Here is a 17,941-nt window from a genome sequence, read left to right on the forward strand (position 1 = left end):
CTTCAGACCCTGGTTGTTTGAGGACACCGACAGGCACCATGACGGTTGGTGGTGGGGAGCTAAGTGCTCCTGAAGCCTGCGCCTGCTGCAGAGGAGGGATAGTGGAGCAGTATTCTGCCGGGTTGTTGGGATTTGGGCTCTGGTTACAACCACTTCCTGTATTTTCCCATGTTTGAGCTAATGAGTGAGTTCAAAGCATCTGGTTATTCGAATACTCTAAATAAGGTAGTCATTTTCTAATATATATATTTTTTTAAACTACCAGGAAAGTAAATTATTTTGTTCTTTCTCATCCTTTAAGTCTCTCAAAATGTAAAAACATCTTTGACCTAAGAGCAAAAACAACAAAAATTCATTTAAAAATGTATATTTTTCTCTTTCATCCACACTGCGACAGCATGTTTAGAAAATTAAATTCTATCTTTTAAAAACACTGTCCAAAATGATTACATTTGAAAACACCGTTTTCCTGTTGCAGTGTGGACGGTGAAAATGTAAGCTATCAAAAATGATGATTCAGTTTAGTCATGTGATGTATTCATGTGAGCAATTTAACTAACATGGTGGGTGACGTTGTAAAGCAAAAGTTTTAGATGCTGTCTGTTTTTACAGCTTTATTAAAGATTAAAGATTAAAGGGCTATCAAACCCAACTGTTGTTAGTTGGCTTATAAAATGAGACACAGACTGTGAGGAGACCCATGAATTTATAGTTTACAAAGTTAAAATGCAAAGAAATCAATAGTAATATAATGTCCTGCTACATTTGTTATTTGTAATTTCATATAATCATAACCACAATTTGTTATATTGTTATAAAGATAATCATGTAAACACTATAAATGAGGAGGACTCTCTCCTTCTTATTTCCCAGGGTCTTAATGCAGACACAGTGAATAAAAATGCAGCAGGTCTCTTTTCTTGTCTATTTCAAACATTAACCCTGCGATAATCTGTAGGATTTAAAACATAAGCAAACATGGCAGCATTGATATAGGCGATTTGTCTGAATGGTAACGAACTCAACTTATAAAAGACAAAGTGCGCCAGGTCTGCCTTGCCTTTGGAAAGCACATGTTTTCTTAAATAACTAAAAAGTGCTCTTCTCATAGGATAAGAAAACTCAGCTATGAATAATAATAACCGACAGATCATCATTCCACTAGCAGATTTGCGCTATGTCAACGATACTGATCCCGCCCCAAACATTATTGTAAACCCGGAAAATGAAATTAGCTGACAAAAGCTCAAAATTATCCAGTTTTAACCTAATTTAAAGCTGACAGGTGCTAACGTTGTTATAACTGATGCTCAACACACACAAATCTGTTAAAATTTAAAAAAAAAGTACTCCAGGGTGTCTCTAACCTTAAATGTCAGTTTGTACTGTCTTCAAAGGGCATGGAATGTTCACTGGGAATTATTGTTCAGTGGTGGGAGACAACAGTTGGAATAATTTGCCGCGACGTATTAAAGAGACAGAAAGTAAATAAACGGCAGTCAGATATGAAGTAGATAAAAGTGTGATACGTCTGTGCGCAATACTGAACAAAAGCATTTTCAGTCATTTTAATGTGGATGATGAAAAGAATTGAAAACAAAAACATGGACATGGAGAGTTTCTATAAGAAAACACCATTTTCAAATTTATCCGGATTAGTTTAGACGTAGCCAAAAGTTTTAGTTGACCTCACGAAACAATCGGTACATGTTTAAATCCCTTAAGTTACAATACAGTTTATGAATACATGAAAAAAAAAAGTGTACAGCTTGGAAAACTTTAAGATAAACTCTTAACCTAACCTACAGTTTGACCACTCCCTTGAGTTTCATGTTACTCACCATTTATTAATGCACAGTGGCAGGTAACACAAACCCTCGCTTCTTTCCTGTCCATGTACATCAGCCTGCTTTTCAGACTACAACAAGCAGCACAGAACACCTGGCCAGACACACATCAAAAAACATACAAATTGCTTTGTTTAAAAATCTGTATCAGAAAATTAGATATAACATCAACAGTGGCTTAATAACCAAACAACAGAAAAGGAAAAATAATACAACAAAGGGGGCTTTCAAGTTGGGGTCCACAGTGGAATTCTAGGGGTGGGAGGTGGGGGGGTGGGGGGTGTTAATGTTTGGAGGGAAAATAAATAAATGTAGAAATTAACAAAAAAATGTAAATAAACAATAATCAAACATAAATAGAAATTGGATTTAAAGATTAAAATTATAAATTAGATTGAAGGTTAAATATGTTTCAATTAAATAACTCATAATAAATACAAATACAGGTTTGATTCAAATAAATAAGTTGATAAGCAAATAAAAAACAGAACTACAATAAGTAAAAAAAAAAAGTCTAAAAAAATTATTTCATAAACCATAATTTGCATCTACATTTTATAATAGAATTTAATTGTATTGTTATTAATTCATTTTTCCCAATTATAATATTAATTCTACACTATAATTTCTGTACAAGATTTCAAGACCTTACATGGATGGTCATATCTGGAGGCCTGAAGCATCTAAAGATGAAAAGCCCTGGTCCAGAACTAAAACAGTTCCGTCAGATTAAACTATTTTGAACCATAGCAACGTTTTATTTTCAGCCTGATGTTTTCAGTTGTTCCATCCAGCCCATATCTGTGAAAATGTCATCAACAATGCAGCAGTTTTTCACCAAGGGAAATTAAGGTGTTATTCGAGCAGTACTGTAGATATTTTTAGGGCCGCATTGAAAAACATTTCTCCCTGAAGTATTTTGACAGTTTCACAGGTTTGGAGCTGCCCGACAATTACTCGCTAAAACTTCCTTGAAATTGTACTCTCTCATTGTTAGTCTTCCAGCAGCTGACTTAAACTCTTTGTATTCGGTTTGGTTGTCACAACTAATGACTTATGTTCCTCAACTTACACTCTTTTCTGTTGAGGGTCTGACATGTTTACTGATTAAGAATGGAAAATTCCAGTATCAGTTTTAGCTGTATTCACTTTTTTTTATTCTTTCTTAGACCTCACTTTTACAACTAACAGATCATATTGTTCAATCTTGCAGTGTTTTTAGAGGGTAGATTTTGTAAATAGGCATTTTAAATTGGCATGATCATGCACAAATTGACGATGTGTCTTGAAGCAGAATATCTTGTTCAGCAATGTCTTCATTTCTGTGATTAGTATTATGTCTATATTCGCAGATATTTAAGTACTGTTGTTTGCCTTGATTATATCAGATTTTGAGCTTGTTGTTGTCAATGTTGTAATTTTACAATGCCGGGACTACACAACCTTTTGTGGAATTTCTCATCTACTTCCAGTCTCATCAATGTGATGACAAAAATTTCTGTTTTGAAGTTGAAAAAAATATGCTGTTTTAACTACTCAAAGATTTAAAAGTTGTTTTTTTTTGTTACAATTTTGAGTTCTAAACAAATTTAGATTTTGTATATTTCATTTCCAAACAATTTTAATAATATTTAAAAATACTGTCCGATTAATCAAAAATAATCAAAAGTTGTTGCACGTCACCCTGTTACAGCCTCTGAAAAAGTGAGTTTTAGCTTCTCATACACTAAAATAATGTTCACAAAAAACAAACCCCTGGAAAGAAACTCGACACAGAAGAACATAAAAACCCACTGCCATCCAGCATTTAGTAAGTGTAAATGCAGATCAACAAAATCAACGCACGGCTACACGCAAGGCAGGTGCCGTTTATTTAATTTAGAAGAGATGCTGCTTATTTTCCACTTTTAATATGAAAAGCACTGAAATTAACAAAAATAATTATTGATTGTTCATAATAGAGTTGAAATGTTCAATTAATCAAGATTTTGCTAAATCAAGGCATGGGCCAAAAACGTTTTTATATTGAACACAAGATATTATATTTTAAGAAACATTTAAAATACTTTGGAGTAGTTTACATGTCAGGCTAAATTATTAAAATAAACCATTGACCTGCTATCTTAATTAGTTTACAAAACAGACCATGGAGGAAGACTATCGGTCTATCGGCCCCCACATCGATGCTGTTTACAGCAGAAGTGGGGAGCTGTTGACCTCGACTGGGGATGTGGTCGGGCGGTGGAAGGAATACTTTGAGGATCTCCTTAACTCCACCGACATGTCTTTCATTGAGGAAGCAGAGACTTGGGATGCAGGGGTGGACTCACCCATCACCCAAGCTGAGGTCACTGAGGTAGTTTGCAAGCCCCGCAGTGGCAAAGCCATGGGGGTAAATGAGATTCTCCCTGTGTATCTTAGGTCTCTGGATGTTGTGGGGCTGTCATGGCTGACACGTCTTTACAACATAGCATGGAGGGCAGGGACAGTACCTCTGGACTAGGCAACTGGGGTGGTGGGTCCCATTTTAAGAAGGGGGACCGGAGGGTGTGCTCCAACTATAGGGGGATCACACTCCTCAGCTTCCTGGGGAAAGTCTATGCCAGGGTACTGGAGAGGAGGATTCAGAGAATGGTTGAACCAAGGATCCAGGAGGAACAATGCGGTTTTCATCCGCGCTGTGGTACACTGTACCAGCTCTATACCCTCACCAGGGTGCTCGAGGGTACATGGGAGTATGCCCAACCAGTCCACATGTGTTTTGTGGAGTTGGAGAAGGCATTCGATCGTAGCCAATATTAAATAGATTTTCAATTTGTGAAGAAAATGTGAGTGGCGCTTACTTATACAAAACTCACCTCACAATACAAGGGTGCTGTGTGGCCTATAGCCACTGAACTGCTATGCAGTTATTAAAGTGTAATAAGTGGTTTTCAAGTATGCTGCAACACCAGTATTTTAATGCTTACTTGGCAAAGTAAAAAGTCTAATAAGGCTGATTGGGAAAAACATCAACACACCACTCCTAAAAAAGCTGTCAAACTTCAGATAACATGTTTGTATCACAAACAAGTTAGAGCCTGTTAATTAAATACTTGGGTTAGATGTCTGAATAAACTTGCCTTAAAGAAACACCATTGAATAATGAACTAGAGACTTTACCTTGCCACAAGCCCGACAATGGTGCCTTCTTTTAGTAAAAGTGAACTTGACCTCGCACTTCATGCAAATGGGTGCTTGAGAGTCAGGAACCCAAACTGGAGCCACTTCCCCCAAGGAGCTCAAGGGCTTCTTAGAAAAAGCTCCTTGCTGGCCTGCTTGAAGGTCATTGTCTGGACTCTCAGATGGGATGATTAAGCCTGAAGAACCATTTCCATGCTCTCCATTTATCTGAACAACTCCAGACTCAGTAGCTTCAGAAGATGCGTCAAGGCCTCCTGTTCTACTTTGAGGCTCCATGTTCTTGTTTTTGCTGTTTGTGCCAAATTCGTTCTGGACTTGGTTGGAGAGAGGCTGGGGAATCTGCAGCTTTAGATTGACAGGCTGTTTTGGACGGGCCCCACCATAGGGAATGCTGACAGGCTGCAGCCGACTGTTGTTAAGTTTGCCTGTTCTGCCGGATTCCAGTTGTCGAACTGGATCACAAGTCTCTTGCTTGCTCTCCTCTATTTCTTTTTCCTCTGTCACAGAGTCCTCTTTTGAAGAAACTGCCAGCTGATTCTGTGCATCTCCATCAAGGTCCTCTACAAGACCATCAGACAGGCATCTCTCTCCCTCTAATGATTCCTTATGCATTCCCTTGTGGTCAGTCTTTAGCATTTTCTCTTTCTCTTCCTGATTTGATGCAGAGTTGTCTTTTTCTGTATTTTCATTTTCAACCATTACACCATTTTGAAAGGCACCCTCATCATTCTCCCTCCCACAATCCAATTCTCCGCCACCATTTACAGATTTGTGCAATACTCCTTTATGGGAAGAACTTCCTTCTGGACATAATCCATTACTGTTGTCCCTTATTCCGACCTTACAAGAGGGTGAAACACTTTCATCCTTACTTGTCTCCATTTTAACACCATTCTTCAAAATCGATGGCTTATCCTCAGATTCTTCCTCTGTAGAGATAAAATCTCGACCAGCATCACTTATATGACCATTCTGCTCCAATTTAAGCTCACAGGGACCTGTGTCCTTGAGACACTTCTTGTCTATGACTGGTTGATTTGTCTCATCATCATTGAATCTAATGATATCAGACTGGACGGTATGATCAGGACTGGCTGGATAACCATTTTCCAACACCCCACTGTTGAAGGACGGTAAGTCTGCCAACTGCCCGTCAGTGCTCACTAGCTTGCCAATGTTTGGCTGAGGCAGAGGTGGACTGTAAACATCTGCTGGCCGTTCTTCACTCTTGCCCTCTTGCTGTTGTCCCAGTCCCTGTTTCCCATTTAACCTGGTGACCTCAACCAAAGAGGGCCCATCTGATGTCTGGGTGTCCAGAAGGGGCTTGAAGCTGATAGGGCTGTCCCTTGGGCTGAGGTCAGAGTGGGTTAGTGCCGGATTCAGGGAAAGGAGGTGTGATGGAGGGGCCAGAATCTGAGTCCACTTGGCATCCGAGAGAATTGGTGTGTCCGTTTCATCTGAAAGGATAAGAAGAAAGCTCATTAGCTTTTTGAAAAGACTGAAACAAACAGAGTAAAATTTGAGAAACGAGGTCAGGCTAAATTGGAAAATGCTAAGGAAGTGGGTCGATCTAGTCATCCCCTTGGGATCCATCTGTCAAACTGACACATGAATGGTTAGGAATGTGGGCAGGCATTCCCATATCCTTACATACATTCAAGTGTGATATCTCTCTCTCTCTCTCTCTCTCTCACACACACTCACACACTCACACACTCACACACTCACTCACTCACTCACACACTCACACACTCACACACACACACACACACCCACCCACCCACCCACCCACACACACACACACACACACACACACACACACACACACACACACACACACACACACACACACACACACACACACACACACACACACACACACACACACACACACACTCCCTATTTGCCTTTCTTCTGAGGCCATTTAATAGTTTCATGTTTCCTTTCATCCCCATTAATCTGTCAAGATTAGTGTCGGAGAGGGGGTATACATTTGTTCAACTGTTCAGTGGCGACACTAAGAGAGTGGCCGTGTGTGTGTGTGAGGCAAGTCTGTGTGGCTTTCAGCGTTTGTTGTGGCATCTGGGACAATAGCAATCAATACATTTCACAGAGTCAATTTTATAGGGCTGTGCACCAGGAACTGTTGTCCGCATAACTAAGAACCATGATCAAAATAACACTAATTGCAATATCTTGCAATAACTTAAAAGCACCCTAACCTTGTAAATTACATGTGCTTGACTGTGTGACACCAATTAAACAGTGTTCAGGAAAATCAGGGAGAGGCAGAAGTCCTAAGGGGCCATGCTAATTCGATTGACCCCATTTACACTACAGACTCGTGCCACCAGCTCAGTTACCTGCTAGCGCTAGCTGAACTGTGCAAAGCTCGACTTGAGCGACAGTGCCAAACATTTGTTCTATCAGCACCTGTGTTACCCTGTGTTACATTTGGCCCATAGTACTCTAATTCACCAATGTGGATAATCTGAAGATAAGTAAATATGCTGAGCCAGGATATCTTTAGAAATGTCTAACAGTATACTTTTACAGCCTTAGAACATCTCTGACTGTCAGAGTTCCTGCATTTATTTTTAAGAATGTTTTTAAACAGGGACCTATTATGCAAAAAATCCTTTTATAAATGATTTTTTGGCAACAGTGTGTGAATATTGCCTCTAATGGCAAATTATGTATTTTTCTAATCACACTCAATAGTTTGCAGAAAGGCTTTGATTGTAATTCAGTTTTAGGATGCATAAATGAACACTATAATCTTTATAGGCTACCAACTTTAGAGCACTTCTTTTGACATTTTCAGAGATAACTATAGTCCTTTTCCGAATCTGCTGCTATGTTGAGGCATAGGCATTTGTCTCTCTGCCCCCTTTTGAAAAGAGGGCTGTGAATTCAATCTCATTAATGAAATGGACAGTTTTGAAGAGTTCTAAGAATTATTTGTGGAGTATTTTGAGCTAAAACTTCACATACACACTAGGGACATCAGGGAATTATATTACCTCTTGTCAAAATGGGCATAATATGTCCCCTATAAAGTTTGTAGTACTCTCTTACCTTCGTTCTGTTCAAACTCATCCAGCACCTTATCCAGGTTAAAGGCCTCAGCCTGGAAGTAATTCTCCATGGGTCATGAAACTCCACCCTGCCAAGCGTCGTGTGAACCTTAAAGAAAGTCGTCTTTTTCATAAGCACACAAATACAATTTTTTTCCATTGCACAGGAATACAGTATTAACAAGTTCTAAAAGAAATCTTCCACAGACTAGCAGTAAAATATTTTGTCTCTGTATAAAGTAAAGACTGGTTCATTATTTGTTATCTGGCTTTATAAATTAGCATGTCTTTAATATTCAATTATGTTTATTTTTAAATCATCTATTTTAAGATTGAGAACTTTTGCACTTATTTAATTATAGTAGTCTTGGATAAATATTCGAAAAGTAATCAAAATCAACATTCAGAACTTGTAATTAATCTAATTTTCCAAGTAGATTTTTTCTTTTACTTTCCCTACAGAGTGTGGAGTCATTTGACCGTGGCTGACGCGCACCTCTCAAAAAAAAAAAAAAAAAAAAAAAAACGCTCATTCGAGATCTGCTTAGCCTTGCCTGCAATGTAGACGAGAGCAGGCGGCTGCAGTAAAAGGAGGGCTCAAATAAGACATCTGAAGGTAAACACCTCTAAAATCTTGCTGTTTCGCCGCCTGTAATCGTTATCGATGGAGATTTTGTTTTTTATCACGGATGAAAAACTATGTAAAAATGCTATAGTAATTTATAGTAAATATTATAGTGTTTTTAAACATAGTTTTTCAGTATCAGGTTATAAAATGACTGTTTGTTTTAGGCAATGTGTGTTTTAACTTCAGTTGTTTAGCCTTGATGTTCAATAAACAATCATAGATAGTAGATAGTGTGCGTTTCCTTTGATTATAATATTATAATCCAGCAATTAAAGTATGACTTAAAATCATATTTAGTTTTTTAGGCGTTACTTTAAACATTTAGTAGGATATATTACAGCATACAGACTTTTTTTAATCACAGAATAATAATCTTTTTATAAAAGAATTACAACATCACTGCTTTCATACGGATAATTGTGACAAGTTTAAATAAACCAAGCTGTCTGATTTGTATTTAGGCTATCGAAGTTTTAAAGAAAAACACATAAATAATTATTCTCACCTGCCCAGAGGTCCTCGAGTATTTGTTGGTATATCTGCACAAAGGCTCCTAATAGAGGCCTTGTTTCATCCAGTCTCACACACATTTGAAACCCAAACCTGGAATAGAACAGAATAAGATTTACTTATGACAAACTGTGCTTGCTTGCATTCTTCTGGTTGTATCTGATTCTGTCTCATGCTCAACTGAACCCTTGGGTCCTTGCGATTAATTGCTATTTTCAGATCAACGCAACAGTAATTTTCACGTTTTGTGCCACATTGTTTAAATAGCAAATCCATTTGCAAAATCTTACAAAAATTATTATTTTCTAAATAAATATAAAAACCACAGCCTCCATGACTTCTTCATCTCGATGTGCTTTTTTCTGTTTATTCATGAAAATTGCAGTTGTATAAAGTTGTTATTATTATTTTTATTATGAGTATAGTTTATTATGCTTGTTGTACCCAGCGATAAGGCCACCTCATCATCTAAAGTAAGTGGAAGATACAACCACATCACTCCCTCTACCTCAACCCTGCGTGTTTCTATGTTCAGGCCCAGCGCACCAAGGACGCAGCTCGGCCAGCCATCGTCCTCCACATGGGGACGAACGACACTGGGCTCCGGCAGATGGAGATCCTGAAGAAAGACTTCAGAAGCCTGATCAAGACAGTTCGACGCACCTCGCCCGCCAGGCAGATCATCATTTCTGGGCCACTTCCTACCTACCGCCGAGGAAATTAAAGGTTCAGAAGACTTTTTGCTCTGAATGAATGGATTTTAACATGGTGTAAAGAACAGAAATTGCTCTTTGCTAATAACTGGAATCTTTTCTGGGAGCGTCCTAGGCATTTCCATGCTGACGGCCTGCACCCCAGTCGAGCTGGAGCTGAACTCCTGTCGGACAACATCTCCAGATTACTTCGCTCCATCTGACTAGTAAGTAAAAATTATCAAAATTCCCATTATAGCCATATAGACTCTTGTTCGTCCCATTCAAACATCAGTAATGCATATCTGGCTAACCCCTTAGAGACTGTGTCTGTTCCCCGTATTGTTAGATCATGAAATAAACGTACTGTGTGCTCCAGAAATAATCTATTAAGAATCAAACCAGAAAAACCAGTAAAAAGTAGAAATACAAATTCAGTAAAGCTCGGTCTCTTTAACATCAGGTCACTTGCACCTAAAGCACTTATCATAAATTAAATAATAACCGATAACAATCTTAATGCACTCTGTCTCAATGAAACCTGGCTGAAACAAAATGACTATATTAGCTTAAATGAAGCAACTCCTCCTGGATTCTTATATAAATATGGGGCTCGTCAAACTGGTCGTGGTTGCATCAATGTTTAGTAATTTTCTTAATGTTAATAAGAGAATTGAATATGTTTAACTCCTTTGAAGTATTAGCGCTTAATGTTCAGCTTCCAGATACTATGCAAAAACCTATTCTATCTCTTGCTTTAATTACCATATATAGACCCCAGGACCCCATGTCAATTTTCTAAAAGAGTTTTCTGATTATATATTCTATATCTGACTATATATTCTGATTATATGCATCCAGCTCTGTGAGCTCATAAATTCCTCCAGAAACTGAACCTGGATCACGGAGGCTTTCAATGGTTCTTTTGACTGAGCCAAGCCCAGTTTGATGACTTGTTGTCGTTGTCGCCTGGAGGATTTCCCCCGGGAGACCATCAACAGGTTCTACATCACAATCAAGCCCCCACAAGAGCAAGCTTGCACGCATCGCGCCGCAGGATGTCTATTCGCGCGTTTGCATTGACTTAACATGTAAATCACTCGCGCTTGACGCGCGTTCCGCTTCTGGTGTGAACGCAGCATAAGAAATCTGGCCGGCTCCCGCGGTAAAGCAGCGGGAATGCAGAGAGCTGTAATCGGGCCATAAAAATTAGGCACGATAGGTCCCGAGTCCGACAGGTACATTTTGATTGACAGCTTTATAAAGCCCGAACCCGTTTACAGCCCGACATTATTAAAATGTGCTCATGTACACAGCTCTAATGCATTTTTTCAAGAATGAGTCATTTATATGTTTTAACATCATTTATTCATTACAAACGTAGACTATAGGCCACTTGGAAGTTGGAACAAAGAAATAAAATAGGTCTTCTGTAACATCGTAACATCTCAGCACTCTAAATAGGTCTAGGTACATGCACTTAGCCTTTAAATTGGCTAACACACCAATGAAAAGAAATCTGCTAAACAAATCAAATTAAACTCTAAATGATGAAGGGTATTTTGGGAATATGAAATTAAGATAAAGGCTCTGCAAGATTTGTTTCTCCAGTTCTCCTCACAATCTGGCTTTAAGGCGACGGTGAAGCTGAATATTAAAAGAATAATGCCAACATTAGCCTGTATACTCTGACAAAATTATGATATGGTTTAATTAATATTTATTTATAATTTAAAAACCCTTTACTCGCCAAGATTAGGCTATGTGTGTTTGTGGAGGAGCATTATTAAATCCACTGGCTTTAGCGCAGTCCTGCTCTTATGGTGCGTCCAGCAGCACTGAACACCCTTTCCTGCGGCTACAGGCCGAGATGCAGAGTTCTGATCTGGCTGATTTTGCAAGTTTTGGGTTGGATTGTTTGTTCATCTTCTACCAGCCAGAAACATCCATTTAATTTTCCATGACAGCAGTTTCACTGTAGCGAGTGGCCTCGTCTTTTTACCTGTCAGCTTGCTGTTTAGGGCTCTACCATAATTAGCAGTGTATAAGCGACCGTCGAAATACCTTGGCGGCTGGAATGACCGTTCCTTCTGAACTAGTGACTGGCTTGACCGCTGTCAAAATTCGCTTATTTTTACTACTTCCGCATCATTTGTTTCATCTTTGCAGGGATGGATTTTAATGCAGGGATTTGGATTTTTTCGGGTCCCGCCAGGTTCGGGCAAATATCTTCAGCTCTAATGCAGACCTCTCGTTCATATTAACCACGTCTCCCTTCTGTTCAGTCGAAACCGGAAATACTGCCAAACTGCAGGTCACTTTGGAGCGCGACTCCTCACATCACCTCTCCCTCTCCATACTGTCCTGTGATGACAACCACATCTACGTTTTTGTAGGCATTAAATAAAGGATATTTAATATTTTATGACGGTATAACAGTATTGAAACTGACACCGTTGCTATTTTTAGATCCCGCGGTATACCATAATAACGCCCAAGCCTAGCATACATTAGATCTAATTCTGTCTTATGGACTTGAGGTCATTGATGTAGACATTATACCACAAAGTAATGATATAACAGACCACTACCTCTTACTATATAAGCTGTGTTTACCTAAAATTAGCAAACTCGCTCCGGTATGTCACCCTAGTAGAATTATTGTTCTGTCAACCAAAGATGAATTTATAAATAACTTACCTGATGTTTCTCTATTTCGAAATTAAAAAAGGCTAGAGAGAATAAAACTACACCATGGTATAATAGTCATACTTGCGCTCTCAAAACAGCAACCCGTGCCCTGGAATGCAAATAGTAAAAAAAACAATTTAAAGGTCTTTAGAATTGCGCACAAAAACAGTATTTCCAGCTATAGGAGGGCTCTAAAATGTCAGGGCTGAGCACCTCCGCAAACTGATAGAAAATAATCATAACAATCCTAAATTTTTATTTAACAACATTGCTAAATTAACAAATAATCGGTCATCTTTGGAACAGAATGTACCACTGCAAATTAGTAGTGATGACTTGAAAATAGGAGCTGTTAAACTTTCTGCTCCGCCTTATACTCCAAATCCTGTAAATATTTTGCTGAATCATAATAACCTACAGTGCTACAAAATCATAGAAAAGGAAGAGCTAAATAAAATTATAAATAGCTCTAAACCAGCTACATGTATGTTTGACTTAATTCCAACAAAATTACTGAAAGAGCTGCTACCTGATATAGTAGAACCTCTTCTTAATGTTATCAACTCTTTTAATCTTTAGGCAATGTTCCAAACTCTTACAAGCTAGCTGTTATTAAGCCTATTATTAAGAAACCGCAACTGGACCCCAACAACTCAGCTAACTATAGGCCTATTTCAAATCTTTCAATTATGTCTAAAATACTAGAAAAAGTTGTTTCTACCCAATTACTGCTCATTTCTGCAGACAATATTTTTGAAGTGTTTCAGTCAGGTTTCAGAGCTCATCACAGTACAGAAACCGCATTAGTGAAAATAACCAATGATCTACTCTTAGTTGCTGACCAAGGGTGCATCTCGGTATTAGTTCTACTCGATCTTAGTGCAGCATTTGACACCATTGACCACAATATCCTCATAAATCACTTAAGGTATACAGGTGTCCGAGACAGGCTTTACAATGGTTTAAGTCACACTGAACTGACCGCTACCAGTTTGTGAATATTAATGGACAGCCTTCACAAGCCAGCCCAGTAAAGTATGGGGTGCCTCAAGGATGAGTTTTAGGCCCTTTACCCTCACATTATTAGAAGACATGGGATGAGCTTTTACTGCTATGCAGATGATACTCAATTATACATTTCAACTAAACCTGATGAGATGTCTGAACTGTCTAAGCTAACTGAGTGTATTAGAGATGTTGAAGACTGGATGACCAACAATTTTCTACTTCTCTTAAACTCTGACAAAACAGAATTATTACTTATAATAAACAGGCCTAAATCCTGTACGCAGCAGATCTCACAATTCGATCTACAATTAGTGGGATACAAAGTTAGCGCTACTATAAAATATCTGGGTGTCATATAAGACAGCAACATAACTTTTGAAAATCATATATCCCATGTCACAAAAACTGCCTTCTTTAATCTGAGAAATATTGCTAAATTACGAAGTATACTATCTATCTCTGATGCAGAAAAGCTAGTCCATGCTTTTATGACATCTAGGCTGGATTACTGTAATGCTCTATTTGCTGGCTGCCTAGCATCCTCTATTAACAAACTTCAATTAGAACAAAATGCAGCTGCCAGAGTTAACAGGTCTAAAAAATACGAACATATCACCCCAATTTTATCTGCCTTACACTGGCTGCCTGTTAAGTTTCGTATTGAATTTAAAATATTACTTCTCACATATAAAGCTTTGAATAATCTAACAACTGTTTATTTAACCAACCTTCTGTCTCACTACAATCCAACTTGCTCTTTAAGATCTCAAAACTCAGGGCTTCTGGTAGTACCTAAAATAGGCTGATTTCACGCGGCCACCATTTTCAAAAGCGAAATAGAGGCTGCGGAGGGAAGAAACCCAGAAGTATCATTGGGAGTTACATAGGAATGCTCTGTAACTGGCTATATATCTTATCAGCGAAGATAAAGTGACACAAATTTATCATTTTTCCACCTTTCGGGTGACCCGAAGGTCCATTCTGAATTAATGGTGAATGTAAAAAGGCATATCAGAGCTCATTTTCAGCTAAGTTATGGGAAATGGCACTAGTTAGCAAATGTTTTCTTTCCCAAACACACGTTTTAGACGCCATTTATCAAACTCGAGTTAATAAACTGATTCTTTCACTATATTAGACTTGTCACGATACTGAATTAAAAGAAAAACCGGCAATTTTACGCTAAGATCCAAGGCAATGTTGATAGCTTTCTTAAAACAGCGCTGATTTGCCATTGTGTTCACGTGTTCAACAGAAATGCTTGTGATTGGCCGAGAAGGTCATTAGTTCACCCACCGCTGTATACTGAGCACAAACACAGACAAGCCAAGCGATCTGCTTGATAAAGAATGCGAACCGCCAATAACACTAGGAAGAAAAAGAAGATCTGCTAGATGATTCGACTGATCTTGACGGCTGCTTTGCGCTCCAGTCCGTGTATCTGTGTTTGCGCTGGGTGAAGAGCAGTAAACTAAGTGCAAACCAGACACCGATACACGGAGATTGAAGTGCGAAGCCGTGAAGATCAGTCGAGTCATCCGCGCTCAGCTGCGCTTCCATGTTAGCGGGAAATAGCCGGGTTTAAAACTTCAGTACCAGGACAACACTATTACAGACAACACAAGGGTGTGCTGCAGAGGACTGCAGCGTTTTATCACTCACCGGGTTGCATAAGCTGAAGCAGGAAATCGTCCTTACGGTGTTTAACTAGTGCCATGAGCTATGTTATGAGAATTATGATCTATTTACTTACTGAATGATATTAAAGTAATGTTTACACCATTTCTGCATTTTAAAATCTCGGCAACAGCCAGAAGTTTGTAGTACACAGCATGTTACTGCAATGTTTACAGTGCTGGTCCTATATTTCCGGGTTTCTTCCCACCGCAGCCTCGCTTTGGTTCTTTAAAAAGGCGGCCGTGTGAAATAAGCATATAGCAAAGTCGAGTAAAAGAGGTCGAGCCTTTTCGTTTATGGCTCCTAAACTCTAGAATAGCCTTCCTGATAATGTCCGAGGCTCAGACACACTCTCTCAGTTCAAAACTAGATTAAAGACCTATCTGTTTAGTAAAGCATACACTCAACGCATCACTTAGCGGGTTTCCACACAAGTTTCTGCATCTTGCTTAAACACTATAAACAGCAGCTACGCTAATTATTCTCTTTTTTCTCCATTTCCACCTGGGGATACTCATCCTGAGGTCCTCAGAGGTCCTCAGTATCAGAGTCACTGATTGGATCCAAGACCAGCGAGGTGATGATCCCAAGGTTTCCATATCCGGGACCAGGCCATATCCTGAGCAGCTGATGTGCTGGTCATGGAGTAGGGGAGAACATGAGGCTGATTCCAGGGACAGACGAGTCTTCGCTGAGGATTGCTTCCAGCCTCCACCGCTGAGACTGCAGCTCTGCACAAGACTTTTGGCCAGCGGAAAAATTAAAATGGCCGTGCCTAGGTTTGGGCGGTTTTACGGTATTATGGTATACCGCAGGATCTAAAAATAGCAACAGTGTCAGTTTTAATACCCTCATAAAATATTAAATATCCTTTATTTAATGCCTACAAAAACATATGCCTGATTGTCATCACGGGACAGTGTGGAGGAGAGAGAGAGAGAGAGAGAGAGAGAGAGAGAGAGCGAGAGAGAGAGAGAGAGGGGGAAAGGTGACGAGTCGCGCTCCAAAGTGACCTGCAGTTTGGTAGTATTTCCGGTTTCGACTGGATGAGGAAGGAGACGTGGTAAATATGAACGAGACGTCTGCATTAGAACTGAAGATCTTTGCCCGAACCTGGCGGGACCCGAAAAAATCCAAATCCCTGCATTAAAATCCATCCCTGCAAAGATGAAACAAATGATGACGAAGTAGTAAAAATAAGCAAATTTTGACAGCGGTCAAGCCAGTCACTAGCTCAGAAGGAACGGTCATTCTAGCCACCAAGGTATTTCGGCGGTCGCTCATACACTGCGTATTACGGTAGAGCACAAACCGCAAGCTGACAGGTAAAAAGACGAGGCCACTCGCTAAAGTGAAACTGCTGTCAAAATTAAATCGATGTTTCTGGCTGGTAGAAGATGAACAAACAATCCAACCCAAAACTTGCAAAATCAGCCAGATCAGAACTCTGCATCTCGACCTGTAGCAGCACGAAAGAGTGTTGGTGCTGCTGGGACACACCATCGGTTCTGAGAGCAGGACTGCGCTAAAGCCAGTGGATTTAATAATGTTTTTTTTTTAATAAACACGTAGCCTAGTAAAGAGAGAGTAAAGGGTTTTTAAATTATAAATAAATAGTAATTAAACCATATAATTATAATGTAGTCAGAGTATACAGGCTAATGTTGGCATTATTCTTTTAATATTCAGCTTCACCGTCGCCTTAAAGGCTCTGCAAGATTTGTTTCTCCACTTCTCTTCACAATCTGGCTTTATCTTAATTTTGTATTCCCAAAATACCCGTCATCATTTAGACTTTATTTTAATTAGATTTGTTAAGTAGATTTCTTTTCATTGGTGTGTTAACCAATTTAAAAGGCTAAGTGCATGTACCTAGACCTATTTAGAGTGCTGAGATGTTACGATGTTACAGAGGACTTATTTCATTTCTTTGTTCCAACTTTCAAGTGACCTATAGTCTACATTTGTAATGAATAAATGATGTTAAAACATATAAACGACTCATTCTTGAAAAAAATGCAAAAGAGCTGTGTACATGAGCACATTTGTATAATGTCAGGCTGTAAACAGGTTCGGGCTTTAAAAAGCTGTCAATCAAAATGTACCTGTCGGTCTGGGTATAACTTTACCATCTAGTATAATTTTTATGGCCCGATTACAGCTCTCTGCATTCCCGCTGCTATACCACGGGAGCCAACCAGATTTCTTATGGTGTGGGAGAAAATTTCTAAATAAATCGCGGAAGCGGTGTGTGTGTGTGTAAGAAAGAGAGAGAGAGAGTGAGAGAGAGAGAGCGGTGCTGTACGTCGCTTGGCACTCTCTCTTCCTCTCTCTGTGTGTGTGTGTGTGTGTGTGTGTGTGTGTGTGTGTGTGTGTGTGTGTGTGTGTGTGTGTGTGTGTTTGTGTGTGTGTGTGTCTGCGTACAAATGAGAGGAGTATCCCGCACAGAAGAATACAAACAGGTGACCGCGAGCCTAAGGTCGCATATAAGGTATTCCGTTTCTGAATAGTTTAGGCTCAAGCCAACAGTTTGGTGACGCTGTCTGAGCCTTACGTCATAATTTTGTTTTATTACACACGGTAATACCGGATACCAGGGTAAAATAAGGAGGCGGTTTGACGGTATCA

The 17,941-nt window shown here is 39.2% G+C and overlaps 1 protein-coding gene across 4 annotated transcripts in view; it reads right to left on the reverse strand.

The window, feature by feature from the left end:
* zfyve9a (zinc finger, FYVE domain containing 9a) overlaps nucleotides 1-17,941 on the reverse strand; it is a 73,736-nt gene that overhangs the window by 31,851 nt on the left and 23,944 nt on the right. For all 4 annotated transcript variants that reach the window (XR_015478398.1, XR_015478397.1, XM_087240658.1 and 1 more), the window contains exons 2-6: nucleotides 9,241-9,338; nucleotides 8,109-8,216; nucleotides 5,010-6,487; nucleotides 1,842-1,941; nucleotides 1-177 (exon numbers count right to left, since the gene is read on the reverse strand). Coding sequence is in view for 2 of the 4 variants with exons in the window: in XM_087240658.1 (XP_087096784.1) it covers nucleotides 1-177; nucleotides 1,842-1,941; nucleotides 5,010-6,487; nucleotides 8,109-8,178 (1,825 nt within the window). In the remaining 2 variants the exon portion in view is untranslated. The remainder of the gene's footprint in view (nucleotides 178-1,841; nucleotides 1,942-5,009; nucleotides 6,488-8,108; nucleotides 8,217-9,240; nucleotides 9,339-17,941) is intronic.

The sequence above is a fragment of the Danio rerio genome, chromosome 2, assembly GCF_052040795.2.
Source record: "Danio rerio strain M-AB ecotype USA chromosome 2, GRCz13ab, whole genome shotgun sequence".
NCBI classification, from domain to species: Eukaryota; Metazoa; Chordata; class Actinopteri; order Cypriniformes; family Danionidae; genus Danio; species Danio rerio.